This window comes from Zonotrichia albicollis, chromosome 9 (genome assembly GCF_047830755.1).
Source record: "Zonotrichia albicollis isolate bZonAlb1 chromosome 9, bZonAlb1.hap1, whole genome shotgun sequence".
Taxonomy (NCBI): Eukaryota; Metazoa; Chordata; class Aves; order Passeriformes; family Passerellidae; genus Zonotrichia; species Zonotrichia albicollis.
The window spans coordinates 33,651,612-33,674,528 of NC_133827.1; the positions used below are offsets into that span (position 1 = coordinate 33,651,612).

At 58.4% G+C, this 22,917-nt stretch overlaps 3 protein-coding genes across 8 annotated transcripts; 2 read left to right on the top strand and 1 right to left on the bottom strand.

The window, feature by feature from the left end:
* Positions 1-241: 241 nt before the first annotated feature.
* ABCF3 (ATP binding cassette subfamily F member 3) lies at positions 242-10,894 on the top strand. Of its 2 annotated transcripts, XM_005484858.4 has the most exons (22): positions 242-397; positions 579-726; positions 800-879; positions 1,201-1,256; positions 2,944-3,041; positions 3,156-3,278; positions 3,507-3,773; positions 3,978-4,058; positions 4,609-4,668; positions 4,997-5,053; positions 5,252-5,274; positions 5,837-5,892; positions 6,027-6,227; positions 6,372-6,448; positions 6,691-6,735; positions 7,053-7,185; positions 7,770-7,858; positions 8,000-8,091; positions 8,602-8,734; positions 9,090-9,177; positions 9,980-10,143; positions 10,220-10,894. In XM_005484858.4, exons 1-21 carry the CDS (start codon positions 325-327, stop codon positions 10,136-10,138), a joined length of 2,139 nt encoding a protein of 712 aa, XP_005484915.1. In that variant the 5' UTR covers positions 242-324; the 3' UTR covers positions 10,139-10,143; positions 10,220-10,894. The 2 variants fall into 2 exon arrangements, with proteins under 2 accessions (XP_005484915.1, XP_005484914.1); XM_005484857.4 differs by having other exon boundaries at positions 9,980-10,894.
* Positions 10,895-12,675: 1,781 nt separating this feature from the next.
* LOC102065039 (PHD finger protein 13-like) lies at positions 12,676-17,288 on the top strand. Its single transcript, XM_074547310.1, has 5 exons — positions 12,676-13,296; positions 14,850-14,942; positions 15,254-15,866; positions 16,186-16,224; positions 16,342-17,288. Exons 1-5 carry the CDS (start codon positions 12,691-12,693, stop codon positions 16,566-16,568), a joined length of 1,578 nt encoding a protein of 525 aa, XP_074403411.1. The 5' UTR covers positions 12,676-12,690; the 3' UTR covers positions 16,569-17,288.
* A 173-nt stretch (positions 17,289-17,461) lies between these two features.
* On the bottom strand, positions 17,462-20,639 carry LOC102064357 (uncharacterized). 5 transcript variants are annotated; one of them, XM_014265566.3, is made up of 2 exons: positions 20,307-20,639; positions 17,462-19,328 (listed from the first exon to the last, which is right to left on the bottom strand). In XM_014265566.3, the coding sequence occupies exon 2, from the start codon at positions 19,302-19,304 to the stop codon at positions 18,180-18,182; it is 1,125 nt and encodes a 374-aa protein (XP_014121041.1). In that variant the 5' UTR covers positions 19,305-19,328; positions 20,307-20,639; the 3' UTR covers positions 17,462-18,179. The 5 variants fall into 5 exon arrangements, with proteins under 5 accessions (XP_014121041.1, XP_026647896.1, XP_074403414.1 ...); XM_026792095.2 differs by having other exon boundaries at positions 20,174-20,312; XM_074547313.1 differs by lacking the exon at positions 20,307-20,639 and adding an exon at positions 20,135-20,271.
* Positions 20,640-22,917: the final 2,278 nt, after the last annotated feature.

A 22,917-nucleotide genomic window follows, 5' to 3' on the forward strand; every position in this document is an offset into this window, starting at 1 on the left:
TTGTGGTTTAAAAGCAGAAACTTTTTTAAAAGAGGGAAGAAAAAAATTCCAAGTCGTCCCAAACCCTGTTTCCCTGGGCGCCAGGACGAGCAGGGGCTGAGCGGGGTCCGGGCCCGTCCCGGTCGCTCCCGGTTGCCGCCGTGCCGGCACGTGGCGCCGCGAGCACCAGCCTAGCCCCGGAGTGCGCAGGCGCACTCCGGCCCGGACTACATCTCCCGGCGGCCCCTGCGCCATGGCGGCCGCCCGCCTCCTTCCCGGCAGTGCCCGGCGTCCCTTCCGGCTTCGAGCGGCGGCGGCGGCTCCGCGGGGCGGGCCCGCCCCGCCATGGCGTCCTGCGCCGACATCCTCCGCTCCGAGTTCCCCGACTTGGACGGCGAGCTCTTCGCTTACGTGACGGGTGAGCGGCTCCCGCCTGCCCGCTGTGGCTCGGCCTCCCGCGGCGCCGCATGTCGCGACATCTCCCCGCTGTGGCGGCAGCGCCCGAATCGCGACAGGCGGCGGGGCGGGGTGCGGTGGGGGGACCGGGAGGTGCCACCTGTCGCGACAGCGGCGGGGTGTGCAGCGCCGTGTGCCCGCAGGGATCCTGCACGGCGGCGGGGCGGACTTCGAATCGGTGGAGGAGCTGGAGGAGGCGGTGGGCGCTCTGCTGCGGGAGGTGTCGCAGGACACCAAGGACGACGGCGCCATCAGGGAGATCTGCCAGCGCCTCTTCAACACCCTGCAGCTGTAAGGGTACCCCGCGTCCCCTCGCACCTCCTCACCCCACTCACGCACCTCACCCTCCTCCTCCTCTCCGCAGGGACGAGGGCCAAGCCCAGCGCTGCAGCCAGGTGTTGCTGGATGCCCCCATCCAGCTTTCCCAGATCACCGATGGATACGGTGAGTGATGCCCTCGGCTCACGCCCTGCCATCGGGGTGCTGGAGCTCGGGAGGGCTCGGGGCTCTGGGGATGCTCCCCTGACCTTGGGAGGGGAGCCTCAGGCTCTGCCCCACAGGCACACATCTGTTTCCCACTGAGCTCCGGGCAGCAGTGCCCAGGGGTGAGCTGGGGTGAAGGTGGAGGTGGAGAGATGCCCTTTGCTCCCCTCATGCTGTCGGGGGAAGGGATCAGTCGTGTCTGGGCATGGGTGGTCATTGAGGCAGGGCTTTGCAGAGCCTCCCTGGCACACGTGCTCACCAAGCCCAACCATCTCCTTGCAGGCGACGCCAGCGCGGATCTGCTGCCGGGGCTGCTGCTGAAGAGAGGCCAGAGCTCGGTGAGTGAGGGCTGTGCCCTTCCTTGTGGGAGCAGCTGGCACGTGGGGCTGCAGGTGCCCTGCCCTGCTCCAGTCCAGGTTGCCCTTGGAGAGCAACCAAGGCAGGCAGCAGCCTGGTTAGGAGTATAGCTGCAGGGGGAACTGCTCCTCCTTGTCAAGCTCTCTATAATTTGGGGAACTCTTGACCTTGGTCTGGTGAAGAGGCTCCAGATGAGTTAGTAGCTTATTAATCTGACGAGATCTGTTTTGCTGTAATTTCTTAGTGAACTCTGACTTTTGCGAGGACCTTTGACTCCTACAGCAAATAGGATGTCCCTGAATGACATCTTGAATATTCAGCAAGGGGTAAAGCCATGCTTTAATTGCAGGAGAGGGAGGTGTTACAGGTGGAAAGTTAGCAGAGGGCTGCTGCAGGGATATTTTAAGCTCTAGAGCCAGGTAGATTGTTGTAGTTTGGGAAATAAGATCAAGAGCAGAGAACTTTGGAAGTAGTTCCACTCCATGACCTGAGGAAATCAGGATGTCTGTATTGATGGAATGTGTAGCTGCTCAGGAGCAGCCTTGGCTTGCTGTCTGTGTTGGATGTGCCAAAATCTGAGAATGGGTGAGGTGCAGGTGTACATCCACCAAGCAAGGATAGCAGTAGCTCCACAGTGTGGGCAGTGTCATTGCAGGCTGGTCCCTCCCAGAGCTCCCTTTCCATGGGTTAATGTGTTGAGGATGAGAACCCTTCACTTGGAGGCTGAGACCTAACACTATTCCCACGTGTCTGAACGGGAGTCTTTACCAGAAACTGGCAGCTCTGGCTGGTTTTGGCACCAGAGTTGTTACAGCTGGATTCACTTTCCAGCTCTCATGTCTGCAATTCAAAAAAAGAATCTTCAGAAAAATTGGAGATGATTCTGAGCAGGCCTGGGGAGGCCTGTCAAGCTTTGCAGGACACGTCTTACTAGGAGATTCAGAAAGCTGGGTATGGTTTACAGAGTGACTCTGTCTGTAGGTGTGGAGTCACAGCTCTAGCAACAAGACTCTCTTCAGTCTGGCATGCAGGTCTCTAACGTGCTCCGGTGCCTGCAGAGTTGCCTAGAAATACCTAGGAGTGTTCTTGGTCAGCCACAAATATTTGACTCTGTGCAGGAATAAGCTGGAGTGGGCTGAAAGCCTGGCCAAGACCAGAAGCCAGGTTTAAACACTTGGCGCCTTCTTGCCTTCAGGGTTAATTAAATGCTTTTTGTCTCTGATCCACTGCTCAAGAAGAGTTTGTTCCAAACTGGCTAAGGTGTAACGTGTTGGGAAGGGAAACACCTCATGGTGCACTTCAAGGGTGGGTGCAGGGTATGCCAGAAGAGGCACTGGGATGGCAGGCTGCTGCTGCTGAAGTGACTGGGCTGATCCAGATCCCTGGAACTACAGATACTGACTGTATGAGAGGGTCAGCCAAAACCACTGCCTTGCTGAGGCAAAACTTGTGTATGAGCTGTTGATTTAGGACTTCATTCCTGAGGTAGCTTCCTGGCCTGATTAGCCTCCTCAGAATATGGTTGGATCTGTCCCAGTTTCCCTGTCCTTCCTCCCTCCCTTTCTTCCAGGCTTGAGAGGTTGATTGATCTTTTTTCTCCCAGAGCTGGGCTTTTAGGGGTTTTGCTGAAGATGCTCTGTCTTCTTCAAACTCTGTTCTGTGTCCCAGATGGTGAATGCCAAGAAACTGGAGAAGGCAGAAGCCAGGCTGAAAGCCAAGCAGGACAAGAGGCTGGAGCGGGATTCCCTGAAGTCATCTGGCCCTGTGTGAGTGTGCAGGGCACTTTGAACATCCCCATCCTCTCTGCTGAGCATGGCTGGGATCTGGCTGTACCAGAGGTTTCCTGTTGAGCCCCCTCTCTGTGTTCTGCCTGTCCTCAGAGTCCTTGAGGAGGCGTCTGCCAGCCAGGCTTCCAGCAAGAAGGAGACTCGCATGGAGTCGTCAGGCAAGAACAAGTCGTACGATGTGCGCATCGAGAACTTCGATGTGTCCTTCGGGGAGCGGTGAGTGCACTGGGGACTGGGACAGAGCCTGCCTGGGATTCTGGACAGAGGGTGTGGCAAAGATCAGGCAGCGAGGTGGGCACTGACCCTATTGGCTTTGGGCAGTAAAAGCCTGTGATTTTTGCTTGGCTGCAGCACAGCCTGAAATACAGCAGGGGCAGGTGGCTGTCAGTTATCCCCTCTTCATGGGACAGTCTGAGCAGGGAGCTGCCTGTTCCCTTGCTGCAGTGTCCTGCTGACAGGAGCAGACCTGAACCTGGCCTTCGGGCGGCGCTACGGGCTGGTGGGCAGGAACGGGCTGGGGAAGACCACGCTGCTGAAGATGATCGCCAGCCAGAGCCTGCGCATCCCCTCGCACATCAGCATCCTGCACGTGGAGCAGGAGGTGGCAGGGGATGACACACCAGCGCTGCAGAGTGTGCTGGAGTGTGACACCACTCGTGAGAGCCTGCTGCGGGAGGAGAGGGACCTGACAGCCAAGATCAGTTCTGGCAGGTGAGGGCATCCCCTGGATTTCCAGCCCTTCTGTGGCCTCTTCACCTCAAGGTCTCATTCTGAGGTCTGTCCCTTCCAAAGCCAGGCTCTGGCAGGGGTGGGCTGTATCTTCCCCACTTTAGTCCTGCGTGGGGAGATCAGCGTCTCCCAACAGTCAAACCCTGACTTGGTGAGTCCCACACACTCCTCCTTTTTCTGTCCTAGGGGAGAAGGGACAGAAGGGGCCAGACTGTCAGAGATCTATGCTAAGCTGGAGGAGATTGAGGCAGACAAGGCCCCAGCAAGGTGAGACACCCTGTGAGCACTGCTGTGTGTTGGCATGGCCAGGGCTGAGCAGTGGTTTGGGGTGTGGAAGGGTCATGGTGTAGCCCTGGGATCCAGCATGTGGGGATGGGGTTTTCCCTGCTTTTCTTCTTGTCTCTTCTCTGTCACAGCTCTGCTGATTTAGGAACAGTTGAGCTTTCTGCTGAGACTGGAGGGATTTTTTTGTTCTCCCAGATTTCTTGTATTGTTGCTGCTGCTGCCATCTGACCTCCCTAGGTTCTTGGTGCCTGGGGAGCATTTTTGGGATGGTAGTGGTGGCGTGACTTTCTTCCTGGCCAAAGAGATGAAAACTCTTTGCAGATCTCCTGGGATTTCCTGTGGATGCTGTGCCCTGCTGGGCTGCATTTCCTAGCCGAGTGCTTCTCTGGGGTGTGCAGGGAAATTTTCCTGCACCAGAATGGCTTTACAATATGCAGCAGGGATCCCTTGGTTGTTGTGGGTCTGAGACCTCGTGCTGTGCCCTGCCATTGGATGATGTAGCTGGATTCCAGTTCTCTCCCCTTTTCCCCAGGGCCTCCGTCATTCTTGCTGGGCTGGGCTTTAATGCAAAGATGCAACAACAGACAACCAAGTAAGTTTCCAAACTTTGGGCACTGAGGCAGTGATGAGGTTGGGGAAATGTTCCAGTTGAGCCACAGGCACTGCTATGGCTGTAAGGAAGAGCAAGGGTTTATTCTTGCCCATCCAATGTGGTCTCCTGCCCTGGGGGTGCCTGTGGTCTCCTGCCACCTTCCTGCTGGACCTCAGATCTTGTGCTGTGCCTGAAATCTCTGCAGGGACAAATTCCCTCTGGTGACAGCAGAGCCAAAAGAGCCGTGGGGGAGCAGGGATCCTGCAGGCAGGCAAACACAATGGTTCTGTGTTGGACAGTAACCCCTCTCTGCATCTTCTCTCCTCAGAGAGTTTTCTGGAGGCTGGAGAATGAGACTGGCCTTAGCCAGAGCCCTGTTTGCCAGGTTGGTGTCCAGGCTTTCATGCTCTGGGGTTAAGCCTCCTTGTTGTCTGTGCTGCAGGGGTGCTGCCTGGGGGCCCTCTCAACCCAGGCTCTTGAGGTGGGGATGTTGGAGGCACTGCAGCTCTGTGTCTGTGATGAGACACTCTGCACTGACCCTGTGCCCCTTCTGCTTCTGATACCCATGTCTTGTTTTCCCCAGGCCAGATCTCCTTCTGCTGGATGGTAAGTTGATACTGTGAGTCTCCCTCTGACACTGCTGTGCCTGCCTGTGCCTTTCCTGGGGTTGAGAACATGCCATGGCCTTTATCTGCCTGCTCAAAATAGCCCCGTGTGATGGGCTGGCCTGGCAGCACAGTTGGCAGCAGTGGCACGGGGAATTCTGCCTGGGCAGCAGCTCTCACTGTGCTCAGCAGATCCCTGACCTTTGCTCCAGCCAGGTGGTGTGCATGTCATCCTGCCCCAAGTTTTGTTCCCTTTCCCTTGCTAGTCCCTGGAATGCACCCTGGCTGCCAGTGTGTGCTGAGGGAAGTCCCTTCACTGCAGAGCATGCCCAGGTTGGGTAGGGAGTCTGGGTGAGATGCTGCTGTGAGGAGCATCCCTGCCTGAGCCTCAGCCCCATGCACACACAGCATTACACCCTACATGTTCCCAGAGCTGGGCAGGGAAGGTCTCCAGGCAGGCTCTTTCCTGCCCAGTGCAGATCACTAACCTTTCCTATAGGAAAAAAATATAATCCAGCCATGCCTATCCCTCCTGACGTCAGTGCCTTTTCCCCTTCCCTCAGAGCCAACGAACATGCTGGATGTGAGGGCAATTCTGTGGCTGGAGAGCTACCTACAGGTATGGGGGGGGAGAAGACCTTGATACAAAGAAAGGGTGAGGGGGGGACATTTCCTCACCTCCCTGGGTGGTGGCACCAACCCCCGAGCTCTGCCTTGGTGGTGCTCAGGCCTCCCTCGTGCTGTCTCCTCCAGACCTGGCAGTCGACCATCCTCGTGGTGTCCCACGACAGGAACTTCCTGAACGCGGTGGCCACGGACATCATCCACCTGCACTCGCAGCGGCTGGACATGTACCGGGGGGACTTTGAGAACTTCATCAAGATCAAGGAGGAGAGGCTCAAGAACCAGCAGCGAGAGTACGAGGCCCAGCAGCAGTACCGTGAGCACATCCAGGTACTGGGAGGAGCCAGTGAAGCTGGGGCATTCTTCTCCCAGCCTTGTTCCTCTCTCTCTGCCTTGCTGCTGTAGGTTTGGCAGTGAGCAGGGTGGCTGGTGCTGAAGGGGAATTGGGGCTCTCTGATGCTTTTCTCTCCCCAGGTTTTCATTGACCGCTTTCGCTACAACGCCAACCGGGCGTCCCAGGTCCAGAGCAAGCTCAAGCTATTGGAGAAGCTGTGAGTGCCTGTCCTGCTCCTCTCTGGAAGTGGGAAAGGGGCATTGCTCATGGGAAGAAATGGAGGTTCCCAGGGAACCTGGCAGATACAGTTGTGGTTTGGGCTTTTTGGGTGCCCGTCTCTGGTCCAGAGGCTTTGGTTAGGATGAGGTGCCACAGAGCTAAAGGCTCTACCTGGGCTTTTGGTGTGGGAGCAGACCCACAGTGCAGAGCACCTTGGTTATGTGTTTCCTCGTCTTTCAGGCCAGTGCTGAAACCTGTGGACAAGGAATCTGAGGTGATCATCAGGTAAGTGTCCCCTGAGCCATTTTTGGAGGGCACCTGGCTCCATTTCTGACATGAGCTTCTCCAGGGTGCTGTCCCAGCTGGGACAACCACCCCTTTGTGTGGGCTAGTTTTACTCGGACAGGGAGACCAGACAGGTCTCCTCATTCAGGCTGGGTTCCCTCTTGGGGCCAGGGCTACAGGTCTTTGTTGCTTTCTCCTGACCATCCTTCCCTGAGGCCCTGCATGGTAGGGAGCCCTCCTTGTCACCTGGGCTGTTCTGGGTGGTTGGGAGTCTCTGAAGTTCCTGGACATCTCTCTCCTTCTTCCTGCCTCCTCAGGTTCCCTGATGGCTTTGAGAAGTTCTCCCCCCCAATCCTGCAGCTGGATGAAGTAGATTTTTATTATGAGCCAAGTCACTACATCTTTCATTCCCTCTCTGTGTCTGCCGACCTGGAGTCCCGCATCTGTGTGGTATGTGGGATGGCAGAATAATGGAGGCTGTGAGGGACCTTGGGAGGACCCTGCTCAAAGCAGGGATAGCTTTGATTATAGGTCAGGTTGCTCAGGTCCTTGTCCAGTTGAATTTTGGATGTTTCCAGGGAGGACCATTTCTTCCATTCAGCTGGGTCCCATCAGAGCATTTTGATCATCCTCATTTTGAGGAACACTGGACATTTTCCCTAGTACTGCATAGAACTTGTGATTTCATCCTTTCACTGCATACCGCTGGGAAGAGACTGGATCCATATACAATTCCAGTCAGATGACAGCAGCATGTAGTGGAGGCCCTGCTGTTGGATGGGGCAGCAGACACTGTGCTTGCACATGAGGCTGGGACTGGGTGATCCCTAGGCATGAGAGTTGGGGAGGGAACATCTGGCACTGCTGCCAGTGCTGCTTGTCAGTGATAGAAATGCGGCTTCCTGGTACACCATTTGTGCTCTGTCCTGCTCCCCCTCATCATCTGCCAGAACTGAAATTCCCTGATCATTGCCTCCCTCTCTAAAGTGCCTTCATGGTTTTCACATTGTTCAATGCTGTTGCTGCTTCTCTAGGTTGGGGAAAACGGAGCTGGCAAGTCAACCATGCTAAAGATCTTAATGGGAGAGCTGGCACCAGTCAGAGGGATCAGACATGCTCACAGGTACCTGGTTGGAAGGGCTGGAGGACTGGGAGGGATGGTGCAGCTGGGGGCCACACATGTGCCCCCTTACGGCACTGCAGCTATGAATGCTGTGTTTGTAGGGTCTGGTACCAGCTCCCAATCACTCTTCTCATTCTGCAGAAACCTAAAGATTGGTTATTTCAGCCAACACCATGTGGATCAACTAGACTTGAATATCAGTGCTGTAGAGTTACTGGCTAGAAAGTTCCCAGGTGAGTTTTTGTTGATCCCCGAGGTCTCCGATGCTGTGCATGGAGGAGCATTGATTTGTCCATGCTCCTGGGCAGAAGACTCTGTACCATCAGTGCTTAAGGGTCACTGCCAACGCTGGGATAACTCCCCTAGTCCGGCCAAGTTCATTCATCAGCTATGAGAAGCAGGGATAGCTGCTAGTCTGCAGATCTCAGGCTGATGAGCTGCTTTCCTGCTCATAGGATGAGCACTGGATGCCCCTTTCCCAGTTGCCAAAACCTGTGGTCCCTTTCTGGTTCCTTTCTCCATTACTTGGCACAGTGACAGGGACTTGGGAGTAGCATCACTCGGTGTCAGTCACCAGCCCTGCAGCCCCTGTCCTGATTGTGTCAGTCAGGTTTTCCCTGCACGGGAGGGAATTGCCTGGAAGTGCTGCTGATCTCCCTTTTGCTGGCCTGGCAGAGGCTGTCCAGCTGTGACCCTGTGTCACACCAGGCGTGCCATAGCTGTGTTGTGACCTGATCCTGCAGGGAAGACGGAGGAGGAGTACCGGCACCAGCTGGGGAGCTACGGCATCTCGGGGGAGCTGGCCGTGCGCCCCGTGGCCAGCCTGTCCGGGGGCCAGAAGAGTCGGGTGGCCTTTGCCCAGATGACCATGCCCTGGTAATGTTCTCCCCAGTGCTGTTCATTTTTGCATGGCTTCATCCCTGGAGCTTACTTCACTAGGAGTCTACTTCATCCATCATCCAAGGAATTTCTGCTACCCCACAGAAGCCTTGTCCTTGGGGGTTTTTATGGAGAGGGAGGTGTTACCCTGGGGGGGACTGTGTGGAAGGAGGCAGATGGTTTTCTCCCACTGCGTTGGGCTCACAGGGATAAGAGGTGTCCCTGGGACTGGGCAGTGCCAATCCTGGGGTCAGGCACATGCCAATGGCTGTGGCTCTAAGCAGCTAAAGCAGCAGTCAGGGTGCATACCCAGCCTGTTTCACTGCATCCTCAGAGCTGTCTTGTCTTCCAGTCCAAACTTCTACATCCTGGATGAGCCAACAAATCACCTGGACATGGAGACCATTGAGGCACTGGCAAAGGCACTGAATAAGTTCCGGGTAAGGTTCTCCCAGCAGCATCCCTTGTTTTTCTAACACCTCCTGCAGCCTCCAGCTCAAGTTACTTGGTATCTCAGCCAGAGATGGATGGTGAAATACCAGCAGTGACTTCAAGTCTGGGACAGAATTTGGGAAATCAGTCACATGTCTGCCTTAGCCATCCATCCTGGTGGTTTGTTTTCATGATGGCTTTGGCTAGGAGTGGCTGAGAGGGGCAGTAGCAGCCCAGAGAGCACCTTGTCCCATCCTCACCTACACTCAGGCTTCTCACATGCTGTGTGCAGCTCCCAGCCTTGCCTTGAGGCCGCTCAGATCTTCCATAGGCACATTTTATGCCTGATCTCCAAAGACTCAGCCTCCAGATATCACTGTGGTCAACCTGGATCTCACTGGTTGTTGCTCAGGATGGGGCAGTTTTCCTATGACAGAAGAGCTTAGCTGTGGCTGCTCAGGGCCCTGCCCAGACACCTTTTCACTGTTACTGACTTTGTGTGGATTCTCCATCCCTGAAGTTGCTGGAGACCTGGAGAGGCAGTAACAGACCTTGCACTTGCCTTCTGAGAGAGGAGATTAAATATGTTACTACTGCACATGGCTCCTCCATAGCTGATCTGTCTGTCCCCCTGAAGGGAGGAAAAGCTGGGATGAGCTCCCTGCCAGTAAAATACTGTTAAGTTTTCCTGGGAGCTGATGGAAACCTGAAGTGCTGGGCACAGGCTAGACAGAGGCACAAGGTCTCCGTGCCACCAGTCCTGGGTTATGCTCCACTGAGTTCCCCATTTTCCCAATTGTGTATTGACAGGGTGGCATAATCCTGGTGTCCCATGACGAGCGCTTCATCCGCCTGGTGTGCCAGGAGCTGTGGGTGTGTGAGAACGGCACCGTCACCCGCATCGAGGGTGGCTTTGACCAGTACAGGGACATCCTGAAGGAGCAGTTCCGCAAGGAGGGTTTCCTATAAGGCAGGTGGGAGCCGGACTGCGCCAGGGGCTGGAGGGCAAAGCTCGGCCACCTCGGCTTCCATCCCAACTGTGCCTGGCAGAGCGCCGAGGACGCTGCTGCCCACATGGACCGTCAGCCATGCCATCAAACTGCCACCTGAGCTGCTCTCCCCTCCCGGGGCCGGCTGGAAGGACAGCGCGGAGCAGGAGCCCGGTGTGCGGGGCCAGGGGCACGCCAGGGCTCTGGCACTGGCCAGGGCTGTGCCTGGCACCGGGCACGCTGGGAAGGCTGTGCCTGGAGCTGCTGCTGTGCCGAGAGGAGGGAAGGCAGAGCACCCTGACCCTCAGTTTAACTCCGTGCTCTGCAGGGCAGAAGAGCTGTTCTCCGTGTTTCTTCGCTTCACCCTCTGCCTTTTTCTTTCTTTGTTTTTTTGTTTAATTGCCTGAGCACTAGTCCGGCTCCATCACATGCCACTGTCCTCCCTGCTGCCTTGAAGGGAAACGAGGCATTTGCTGCTAAAAGTGACCCCTGCCTCTTCCCCAGCCCCCCGATGCCGGGGCTTGCTTATGTCTGTAGTGCCAAGGGAGCCAGAGCCCGGTTCTGCCGGCGTGCTCCCTGCTCCTTTCCCTGTGCTGCTGCCGGTACCACCTCGCTGCCTGCCTTGCCTTTGAGCCGGCTCGGGGGTGACTGCCCTGGGGTGGGCTGCCCAGCATCCCTCCCTGCCCACCCACACAGAGGCTGTGGTGTAAATAAACCCGGGACGCAGTGGGTGCAATGCTCTCCTTTCCTTGGGGGCTCTGGGGCTTGATTTTGGAGGGGAGAGGGGGATTGTCCTGCCTTTGCCTCAAGCACAAGGCTGGGGAGGGGGAGATGGTTTCCAGATTATTCTCTCTGAGTTTAATGGCAGCTCTGTGGTGCAGATGAGGCTGTGACCTCCTGGATGGAGTGTGCCAGTGTCCCACTGGGCAGTGGGAGACCACCAGCCACCTTTCAGGGCATGGAGCTGGTGTGAGGCTGGGTTGGATGTCAGCTCTGGAGGGTACCGGGTCCAGTTGTGGTTTGAGGGGGAAATGGGCCAGGGTGGGCAGGAGGAAGGGGGCAGATCTTTAAATTACATTGAGCAGGGAATGGGGATGTGTTTCTGGGTGTCAGAGAGGAACAAGGAAACATCAACACCTTAGGAAGCAATGGGGTAATACCCATAAATTGTCTCAAAGGAATTAGCAGGCAGGGCTTCTCCCAAATGGCAAAAGGCCCCCATCTGAAGTGTCTCCACACCAAAGCATGCAGCATGGGTAACAAGCAAGAGGAGTTGGAAACCATGGTGCAATTAAAAATCTATGACATAATTGCTATCAAAGAAACAGATGTGCCACACAACTGGAATACTGCAATGGGGGCTACAAGATTTCAGAAGAGAGGGAAGGAGGGACAGGGGTGCTGAACTCTCCTAAGGAAGGGACAGGTACTGAAGAGCTGCCTCTGAGTAACAGCCATGAACAGGCTGAGAGCGTGTTGGTAAAAATCAAGAACAGGACCAGCAAAAGATATCATTGTGTTTGGCATCTGCTACAGGCTGCCCGGTCAGGGGGGGCTGCTGATAACAGCTGCCTTGCTTCAGATACATTGGCAAACTCGGTGTATCTTCAAGTCCTGCATCCAAGTTGTTTATGCAGATTTGAAGAGCACTGGCCTTAAAATTGAGCTCTTCAGAACCCCACCAGTGACTGATCACCAGTCTGATGCCAACCCATTCACTATAACCTGACCCATGAGCCTGTTGCTCACACATCCCATGACATTTATCCAGCTGTGTGCTGGACTTTCTGTCCAGAAGAATCCTGGAAGAGACCGTATTGGAAGCTTTACTGAACTCCACATTTTATATCAAGGCTTCCCTAGATCAACTACTTGAGTCACCTTGTCCTTAAAGGAAGTTTCTCAAGCAGAACTTTCCCCTCATGAACTTGTGCTGGCTGTGGCTGATGCCTGCTTTGTCCTTCAGGTATTTTTCCATAACTCTCAGAATAATCTCCATAATTTTACTAGGCACTGAAATGTGGCTGACAGGCCTATAGTGCCCAGGATCATCCCTCTAGCTCTTTCAGGGAAAATGTTTGCCAGTTTCCAGTCGAGTGGGATCTCTCCAGATTCCCATGGCAGTTCAAAAATCATTGAGAGGGGTCTCATGATGACATCCACCAGCTCTTTTGAGTACTCTTGAAGTGCTGTAAAGGGCTTCGGCTGGAACACAGATCCTGCACAAGTTTGGGATCGACTGGGAATTTATCATTCTCACAGCCATGGTCCTTCAGCTCAGGACCCCCTAGAGCCCATCACTGGTGTTGAAAGTTGAAGCGAAGAAGGCATTAAACATCTTTGCCTTGCCTATGTCCGTACTTGTGGGGTGCCCATCCTTGTCTAGTAACAAGAAAATGTGAATTCTGGGGTGGCTTTTTCTGTTGACATATTTTAAAAAGAGGGAGTGACTTTTTTACACAGGCGGATAGTGATGAGAGGAGGAAGGATGGCTTTAAAGTGAAAGAGGGGACACTTACTTTGGATATTAGGATGAAATTCCTCCCTGGGAGCGTGTGGCGGCAGTGGCACAGGTTGGCCGGAGCAGCGGTGGCTGCCCCAGCCCTGGAGCTGTTCCAGCCGTGTCGGACGGAGCACCCCGGTGGGGTGGGGTGGGTGCGGGCCGGGCCCGGCGCGCGGGGACCGTTCGGACGCGGAGTTCCCCCCGAGCCCCAACATTCCCTGAGCTGCGGCCCCGCGCGGGCGCTGGGCGGTGTCGCGGCGTTGCCGTTGGCGGCGGCGGCGGGTTCGGGCGAGTCCAGCCGGGCTGCGCTCCCGTACTCGGTACCGGGAGGGGCGGACACTCACCGGCACCCCCCCGCACCGGGACGGCCGGCGCGAGGCCCCGCCCCCGCCTTCCCCGCCACCAGGTGGTCCCGCCCCTGCGGCCGGGGCGGCGCTCGAGCCTCGCTCCCACCGGCGGCGGGCACCGCACCGCACCGCACCGGGACTGCTACCGGCACCGGGACTGCTACCGGCACCGCCACCGGCACCGGCATGAGCGCCGGCGGACAGCCGGCGGAGCCCTGCCCCCGCGGCGGGCCGTGCTCGGCGGGGAGCAGCCCCGTGCCCAGCCCCGCGTCCCCGGCGCCCGAGGAGGTGAGTGGGGCGGCGGGGAGCGGATGGTGGTGGGGGCCGGCTGCGAGCTGGGCATCGGGGGTGCGGGGTGTCCTCCGGAGCGGGGGGATCGCCTGTGTGTGCGCGGAGGGGGGTGGGCTCGTGTGGCTGTGTGTGTGCGGGGGGGTCCTCCCTGTGTGTGTGCGGGCGGGGGGGGGAGTCCCTTCTGTGTGTGCGTGTGCGGGGGGGGGGGTCCCCTCAGTGTGTGTGAAAGGGGGAGGGGGTCCCCAGTGTGTCTGTGTGTCCGGGCGGGTCCGCTCTCCGTGGCTGTGTGTGTGTACGGGGGGGTTCGCTCTGCGTGTGTGTGTAGGGACAGGGGTGCCCTCTGTGCGCTGTGTGTGTGTACGGGGGGGTCCCTCGGTGTGGCTGTACGGGGGGGTCCCCTCCGTGTGGCCGTGCGCGCGCGGGGGGGCTGTGGGTCTCTCCGTGTGTGTCTGTGTGTACTGGGGGGGGGGGTCGTGTGTGGCGGAGGGCCTCGTGGGGGAGCGCTGTGTGCGGAGGGGTGGCGGTGCCGGAGGGGGAAGCTTGGTGTGGAGGGCTGGGGGGGCTCCGTGTGTGTGTGAGTGTCTGTGTGTGCGCGGGGGGGGCGGCTCCGTGTGTGCCCGTGGGGGCTGTGCGTGGGAGAGGAGCCCTCGGGGGGCGGCTGTGGGCACGGGCGGGGGATGCCGCCCCGGGGGGGGCCGTGGCGGCACTCGGGGTCCCCATGAGGGGGCCCGGGGCGCTCGGCTGGGCTGGGGGCTGCGGGGGTGCCGGGGTGCCCGTGTGTGTGCAGGGGAGCGGGGGTGCTCCGCGCCGCTCCGGGGGGAGCGGGGAGTCCCGTGCCGGCGCGGTTGCCGCGGGCGCGGGGGTGTCGGTTTGGGGGGCGGGGTCCCCCCCGGCCGGTCGGCCGGGGCAGGACCGGCAGCGCGGCGCCATCTTGGGAGCCATCAGGTGCCCGGCGCGGGGACGGGCGGTGTGGGGGGGCCGCCACCGACACCCCCTCCCATCCCCGGCCGCCGCCGCGGGGGCAGCGCCGCGGCCCGGCCCCGGCTGCCCCTCGATCGGCCGCGGGGAGCGGGGCTGCCCCGGCGGGGCGCTGGTGCTGCCGGCGGCGCCCGGCCCTCCCACCGCTCCCCCCGCGGGACCGAGCCCCGAGCGCGCCGGGCGCTACCCCGGCAGCGTCCCCCGTCCCGGAGTCACCGCCCGTGGGTGGGCATGCCGGCACCGGGCCCCGAGCCGCTGATTCAGGCTCCGCCAGCGGCCGCCGGCTCCGGGTGTCCCGGCATGTCGTCACGGTGTCGTCGCGTGTGTCCGGCCCTCCCTCCCCCCCCGCCCAGCCCCGCCGCCACCCCGCCCGGGATCGGGGTTTAAAGGGAAGGGCTGCATTTTCCTCGGCAGATGAGGGAGAGTTACGGGAAGGATGGGTGTTTGGGTGACCCCGATATTCTGTGCTTGTAAAACTGCCCGGTGGTCCAAGGCTGCCGCCAGCGCCGCCTGTGATATCGGTTTGGTTGGGATATCCCGGGATTTTAATCCACTCGTGGTGTTCGTTGCAGCCGCTTCAGAAACGGCGGAGAACTGTGGAGGATTTCAACCAGTTCTGCACCTTCGTTCTGGCCTATGCAGGCTACATCCCCTACCCCGAAGAGGTAAGTGGGCTTGCACAGTGTTTCTCTACAAAGACACTCGTTCTCCTGGTCTCCCTGCCACGTACAGACTCAGCTCCTAATCTTTTGAGAATCATGGATTGGTTTGGGTTGGAAGGGACCTTAGAGATTATCTAGTTTCAGCTCCCCTACCATGGGCAGGGGTGCTGCCCACTAGATCAGGTCACTCAGGGCCCATCCAGTCTGGCCTTGGAGTTTGGGTAGACACTGCTGGAGAGTCGTTCTGTCCTTACCCCAAATATCTGTGCCCTGGTATCCCCTGCTAATCCTTCATCTTCCCCTCTTGCCACTAGTATGTGCCCTGGACCCACGGAGGCAGCATGAGCCCCCAGAACAGCACAGGGAGCACTCAGGACAGCGACAGCTCAACCTCATCTCACTCCTCTGATGGCCACATGCCCATGGACAATAGGAAGAGCAGGAATGCTGTGGCCAGGGGGGCTGTGGGCAGTGGCCTGCTAATGAGCAGCCCTGCCTTTTCCACCGCCTTCTACAACGTCCGGCCCCAGCAAATAAAACGGAAGAAGCCACCAGCAAAGAAACGCATTTTGGAGCAGGAGGTGAAGAAGAGGGTGCCACTGAGTGCTTGGAAAGACTTTGGGGCAGAGCAGGATGGGGTGAAGCAGCTGGCTGCGCTGGCAGGACAGCTGTCTCCTGTGAAAGAGGAGCTATTGGAGCCTTCCCTCAACCCACCTGGGGACCCCCAGCCCAACTCCCTCCTGGAGGAGCCAGTGACGGAGGAGAAGGACTTGATGTATGGAGCACAGGGAACTGAGAAGCCAGCAGATGATCCTCAGCTTAAGGAGCATGACTCCTTCTCTGGAGAGAGGAAAAGCCCTAGTCCCTGTAATACCTTGGACCAAAGCACAGGGGAAGATACAAGCAGAGACACCTCCCAGCTCAGTGGTAAGTGTCTGGGGGACTGCAGGGGGTCTTGTTGTGCTGCAGCCAGTGGCAAACATTGTCCCTCCCTCAGCTGGAGCCACCCTTGCTGGCCACAGGGAGGGCCTGTCTGTAGCCCAAGCTTTTCCCAGTAAGAGGAATACTTTTGGGACCTGGGAGACTGAGGAGCAGAGGGCAGGAAACTAACCAGGCCTTTTGGTAGCTCTGTTCTGCAGAGCAAGCCATGCAGACCTGAAACAGGTCTGAAGTGGGGTGTAGGGCTGACTTACTCATCTGATTTTGATTTTTTTTTTTTTTTTTTTTTTCCCTTTTGCAACTTTAGCAGTCGAATTCACAGAAGTTCCCAACACCAAAGCAGAAGGTGAGTGGGGGGCTGTCCCATTTAACAGCAGTGGAATTGGCTGGTGTGGCCACAGCCAGAGCTGCAGCTGCTCAGGTGGTGTCTGACTGGGGTCTCTCTCTCTCTCTCCCTGAGCAGATGACGATGCCTGGGATCTGATCACTTGCTTCTGCATGAAGCCCTTTGCAGGGAGGCCCATGATCGAATGTAACGAATGCGCTACCTGGATCCACCTCTCCTGTGCCAAGATCCGCAAATCCAACGTGCCTGACATTTTCATCTGCCAGCGGTGCCGCGATGCCAAGCAGGAGATTCGCCGCTCCAACCGAGCGCGGACAGTGCCCCGCAAGCGCCTTGTTGACTGATGCTCCTGCAGAGCAGGGAGGCCAGGGGTCCCTTCTTAACCTGAAGACTTAGACAATCACTGCACTGGCAGGGGAGGGGCTGGGACACGGGGCCGGACTGTCCCCCTCACACCTCTGGCCCCTGAAAGCTGCCCCGCGTGCTCTCCCTGAGGATCGGATGGGCCACAGAACTCCGTTATCCCAGAAGTGTGCAGGGGATGGGAGGGTTGTCCAGATGCTCGTCCCTGTGGGTGGTGTGTTAGTGTTTGTGATCTCCTGGGGCCCCACATGCACTAACTGTTGGATCCCACCTCCTCCTCGCAGCCCCTCCAAAGAGCCCTGCCCATGTGCCTTCTGCACTTTCCCTGGGGGATGCAGGCCCCGCTCCTGTCCTGGTGACACTCAGCTCAGCCCCTACCTGCCAGTCCCCGTGACTATAATTCTTAACTGGGTTCTTTCCTACTTGCACATCTGGTTACTGTGGGACCACAGCTGGGGGCAGGGTGTGGGGCAGCCCCCTGTCACACAGCAGCCCCCAGGCTCGTCCCTGTGCCTCTCTCCTCCTGTGGAAAGCCTGGGCCCCAAAAGTGCTTTATGTTTTTATAGTTAATTTGTATTATAGTTAATTTGTATTATAGTTACTTTGTATTATAGTTAATTTGTATTATAGCGAATTCTGGTCCTTGCCCTGTGGAGTGTGACTGGAGTCTTATGTATATAATAAATACTTTTGCCATAACAGTGGTGGCTTTGGCATAGGTCAGTGACCTTGATTCTCGTGTCCCTTGTGGACCCAAGTACTCCCCTGCTTCTCTTCTGCTGTGGCTGGGAGGGGACCCAGTGTAGGGACACCTCTCAGCCCTGCTACTCCCCCAGGTAAATCCCAAGCTGCAAAAACAACAGGAAACGAGCAGACCAGTGCATCTAAGTTTAATTTGGCAATGACCACCTCCCACACTACTGCAGTTTACAGGGATGCTCCATGGGTAGGTTCTCAGGAGGTGCATGGCCTGGGGGACAACCACTTCAGTAGGAATCATGTACCAGAGCCTGCTGCCATCTCACGGGGAATGTCATGGGTTATTCCACAGGAGCAGCAGGTCCAATGGCTCAGGGAGGAAGGGTGTCCTTGTGCCTTTGTTCTGATGCTTAAGGCACATTACTGGCTCAAAAGGAGTGTTTTGCTCTTGGGCTCTAACAAATCTTCCTTGTCTCTGTCTCCACTCTGGAGTGCAGTTAGAAATTAGTCCTGACAGCAACTGAGGTGCCAAAGGTTCCAGTTTTCTCCACAAAATAAGCCTCTAATTCCAACACAGAGATGTCATTGGTTTCATTTGCAGATCCAGACATGTGTCAGCTTCCAGCTGGCATGCTGTTGGGACAGGTGGGGGATGCAGTGAGGGTGACAGGACAAGAAGGCTCTGGGGTCTGAGTGCTGGCCTGGCTGGCGCAGCAAGAAGGCACTGTTTGTGGGGACCCTTACCAAGCAGGGTCCTGCTGGTACAACTTTTCAGTTCCAAGGCTGTAAACGGTTCAGGAATAGCAACTAACTGGGTATAACTTCTATGCTAGGGAACAAAGCTGGAGTAATGCAACCAAACAAGTATCCAGTCGAGGTAGGCAGGCAGTGGTCTATTCCTCCTTGGCCCACACAGAGCTGCCTGCCTTCTGCTCCAGGTGGGGAATCACTGCCTCCGTGTAAAACTTCTCCAGCTTGGGCACTGTCTTCCCCCAGAACTCCCTGTCAAACTCCACAGGGACCACAGCTGTCTCCTTGTTGGTGTGCACCACAAAGTCAGCCCTCTGCAAGCCAGTGGTTCCCAGCTGGCACTGGACCTGGGTAAAGTAGGGATGATTCTTCTTCAGGACATAGGAATCCCCATCCACCTCCAGGCAGAAGTCCTTGTCCTTACAGGCCTCACGCACCGTCCTGTTCCTATGCTTGTAGGGACACTTCACCTCCAGCAGCCCCAGGTCCTTCCCTGTGGCTGGATCCTTGATGATCCCATCCGGGCTGGCAGCAAGCCAACTCTTCTCAGGGTGGATGAAGAGGCCACAGTCCTCCACTTGCACTGGCTTGCCCCCCTTCTGTAACTTCTGCTTGTAGGCCTCCACAGCCACCTTCTCGTTGCGGATCCCCCAGGACATGGCTGGGGTCTGCACCTTGGAGCCAGAGCCCACCACCTCTTTTAGGTACGACTTGGGCACCTCGTCTGTCTTGCTGTTGGCAAACTTGCTGTTGGCAATTTTGGGGGCCACGGAGGCGGTGATGCGGTTCTCCCGCCACTCGTACCACTTGGGGTTCTCCCGCTGGCCCCGGGTCTCCTTCTCCACCCTCGGGATGTCCTGGCTCTTCACAGGGGGCAGGAACTGGTCACAGGCCTTGCTCAGGTCAGCCCCAGGCTGCTTCTTCTGTGGGTACAGCTCAGTCCTGGCAGGACCAGCGGCTCCCTTGGAATCAGGCGCCTTCTGTGCTGTAGAACTCCTGCTGGGTGCTCTGCTCTTGTCCCCAGCATCTCCTCGGGCTCCGCGGGATGCCGTGGATCTCGGCTGAGCAGAGTCTGCCTTTGTCCCCCGGCCCTGCGTGGGGGTGGCAGCCTTGGCAGCCGGAGTGCTTCGGGACTGGCTCCCAGCAGCCGCGGCCTTGGCCCGGGCGGCTGAAGTGGAAGGCGGGGGCGCAGCGGGAGCAGTTTTGGAGGCGGTTGCGGCCGCTCGGGGGGATGATGTGCCAGCAGCCTCCTTCCTGGGTCTCCCCATTGCTACAGGTCAGAGGATCTTGTACTGCGGAAATGGAATCAAGTTTAATGCAGATCTTCACAACACTTATTTCCCTTTCCTTAGCACTCCCTGCGCCTGCTCCAGGGCACACCGTGTCCCTGCCAGAACTGCCGCTCCCACACCTTCCCTGGGCTCACGTGTCTCGGTGGAATGGCAGCAGGCCCAGCTGGGGTGCTTGTTCTCACCCCCTTCCGCATCCCAGCCCGGGCCGCCCCGAGGACAGGGCGGGGGCACAGCGGAGCCATCCCCGCCGGGAGCGGCGCCCGCAGGAGCCGCTTCTGCCCGGGGACCGGGCGCGTTCCCCGCGGGCCCATCCGCTCGGCCAGAGGGGAGCCGGGAACCCCCAGCACCCCCCCGGGGACCCCGGGCGCGCTCCGGGACCGCGGTGCGGATCTCCCGGCCCGCTGCCGCCGCTCTCACCGCTCCGCCGCCGCCGCCGCTCCGGAAGCGCGTCCCGCCTTCCCCACGTGCTGCAGGGCGGCGGCCCGGGGCTGCGGGAGGCGGTGCGGGGCCGGGCCGGGCCGGGAGCAGCCGCCGGCCAAGCCCCCGGTCCCCGCTAGAGGGAAGCAGCCGCTCGGCATTGGCGCCGTGGGATGCGCCCCGGCATGCCCGCTCCGCTCCGGCCCCGCATCCCCCCGCCTTCCCCGCATCGCGCTCCCCGGCACCCCTGAACATTCTACGCCGGGCTGGGGAAAAAGCTCGCAGCCCCGTCCGTAGGTACGGGTCCGAGCCCGGCCCTCGCGTAGCCCATCCCCGCCCGTGCGCAGAGGGCTGAGCCTCCCGAGCTCCGCTGTGAAGGGACAGCTGACCTGGCGCGACCCCGCCGAGCCCCGGTGGCCCAGGCTGACCTGAAGCCGCACGTCCCACCGCGAGCAGACGTTCGGGAGAAGGGCGGAGCCAGAGCGGCGATGCCCCCCCGGAGTGGCGATGCCCACCGGAGCGATACCCACCCGGAGCGATGCCCACCGGAGCGATACCCACCCGGAGCGGCCGCTGTGCTGCTGTGAGCGGCTTCCGGAGCAGGGATGGCTCAGCCCCACCCCGAGCCTCGCCGAGGGCTCGGTCCCTGCGAGAAGCAGAGAGAGGCGTCACGGCACGGGAGTTTCGGGTTCCTCAAATCCCGGCAGTTTCGGTTTCTCCGGAGAGGCTGGGGCTGCTGAGCTGCTGCGAACTCGATCCCCCTGGGCCCGCCCCGCGGCTGGGAGCCCCTGTTGTTTTCGCCTGCCGAAAGCAAATCCAGCAGCCACCAATGCGTGGCCTGGGTCTGTGTCAAAGGCAGCCTCACAGGGGCTTCCAGCCCCTCCACCACCTCTGCCAGCATGCCGGGAAGATTTCAGTTGGGCAGGCTGAATGCTGGCAGCATTCCCAGCCCCTCTCCCCAAGGATCCCAGATGTCTCCACCAGCCATCTCTAGCTCTGCTGATGTGTCCTTTCATTTCCTCCCTCCAGGCCCTCTGTATCTCCCTACAGCTGGGCAGACCAGTGTTACCTGGGTTAAGCCACAGTGTGCCTGATTTTGACCAAAAGCACCCCTGGCACCTTCCTCCTCCATGGCTGCCCATCCCCAGGATTTGGTTTAGTTGTTGTTTATTACGGAGCAGCTAAACAGGATGCCCCTGCCCCTCTCCCTGCAGGCAAGCCTGTGCCATCTTCAGCAAGGTCTGACGAGTTGCAGCTGCATTGGCACAGCTCCTGCCAGCCCGGGTTTTGGGTTATTTCCCAAAATAACTCAACTCACACTACATTCACAGGGTTTGTCAGCTACTCAGGACCTGAGAGGAGCATCTGTAAAATCTCTGTGGTCTGTGCCCCCTCCATCAAGCCCTATCAATAGGTGATAATTCGGCTCTAGGGAGAGGTGATTTGGGGATAAATACTCAGATGCTGATTGGTCCCTTGGGCTGTGCTGCAGCTGCTGCTGAGGTGTTGCTGGGGTGTGAAGGAGCTGAATGGAGCCATTGGGCTGAGCTCGGCCTCTGTTTGCAGAGTTTAACGTGTTTTAGGTCAGCACTCTGCTGAAGAGCTATGCCAAAATCTCCAGGTCTGTTTGTGTCTGTGATGAGCCCCTGTGGGGAAGCTGAGACAGTGCAGAGCAGGGACACAAACGCCTGGTGCTGCTGGGAGCAGATCGGGATGGAGCCCTTCTGTGTCTGCTGCTGAAGCTGCCAGCACGCTGGGGCGACCCAGCTGTGTACCCAGCGCTGCTCAGGCCGTTGTCACTCACCTGCTGTCACACCCGGGCCCGCGTCTGACGCTGGGGGCTGGCCAAGCTCCAGCGCCCCGGCTGGTGGCACTGAACCAGGGCTCACATTTGAATGCTTTTCCTCGCCTCAGCTTGGCCTAGAAATGATATCTCAGAGAAAAATCAAAGCTTGTGGTTTTTTTTTTTTTTTCTGGGGCTGGAGTGGCTGTGGTGCTCGCTGTGATGATGGGAGCAGGAGTCCTGTGCACATTGCAGGCTGTGGGGATGTGTTGTGGTGTGTGTGGGGCCTCCTGCAGCTCCCAGAGCTGGTGGCTGTCACGAGGGGATAACACACAGATTAGCATCCTTCTCCTGTGGTCGTAAAGCAGAGGGAAGGGGAGCAGCTGCACACTTCAGCTCTCCTCTGTGCACTGGGAGGGGAGCTGATGTGCCATGGGGCATCTCACAAGGGAGGGAATGGCTCAGAGTGCTCTAGCAGGGCCCCAGGGATGCACAGAGTGCCTCTCGGCCAGATAATTGCTGGCTAAAGCTTGGGCTGAGGGGTCAGAAGGGAGGAGTGTGTCTCAGCTCCCGTGTACATCCAAGGGCATCTTCCAGCACGATTTCCCTGCCTTGCTCCTGCTGTCACCTGTGAAACCCGTGTCACGGAGCTGCAGCTGCGGTGGCATATGGGCCAGCTCAGAGGTGAGATCTAAAAATACCTGCTGGGGGCTGGGGACTGCTCCCCCTGTGGTGCTGCTGGATTTTCTGCCCCAGTTTGTGCTGGACTGGCTCCAGGCTGGGTGTGGCGGTGGGTTCTGTGTGCAGGAGTGGGTGGGGGGGCTCCTCTCTGTGTCTCTATAAAAAGAGCTGCAGCAGCACAGTCCTATCTATAGCACAGGGAAAGGCAGGACAGGATTAGCCCAAATCTGATGGATCTCTCTGGTCCTGCTTGGGAACGTGGGGCTGTCAGTGGCTGAGGGATTCCCAGTGCGCCCCGGGCTGTGAGATCTCCTGCCAGCAGACATGTCCTGACTTTGCTGGGATTTCCTGACTGCCTGCACCTTCCCCAGGGGGGCTTGTTGTCACACTTGTGTCCCAAAAGCTGCGCTGTCCCTGGATCCCCCCTCGTTCCTGCTCCTCAGGGCTGTGATTTCACTGCAGCACATGGAGGCTGAGGAGGAAAGCCCAGTGGTACCCCAGGGCATCTGGGTTTGGGGTGGATATCGAACACCTACCTGCTCCCAGTCATTTTGTTATGGTCTCAGGGCAGCTGAGACCTTTCCTAGTGAGGCTGGTTGTGACACTTGTGGCCAATGTTATTTGTGCTGGAGAGTTCAGCTGGTTGATGGGGGCTGTTTTGCCTCACGATCTGTTGGGGGGCACACGGGGTGTGGTTACATGTCCCAG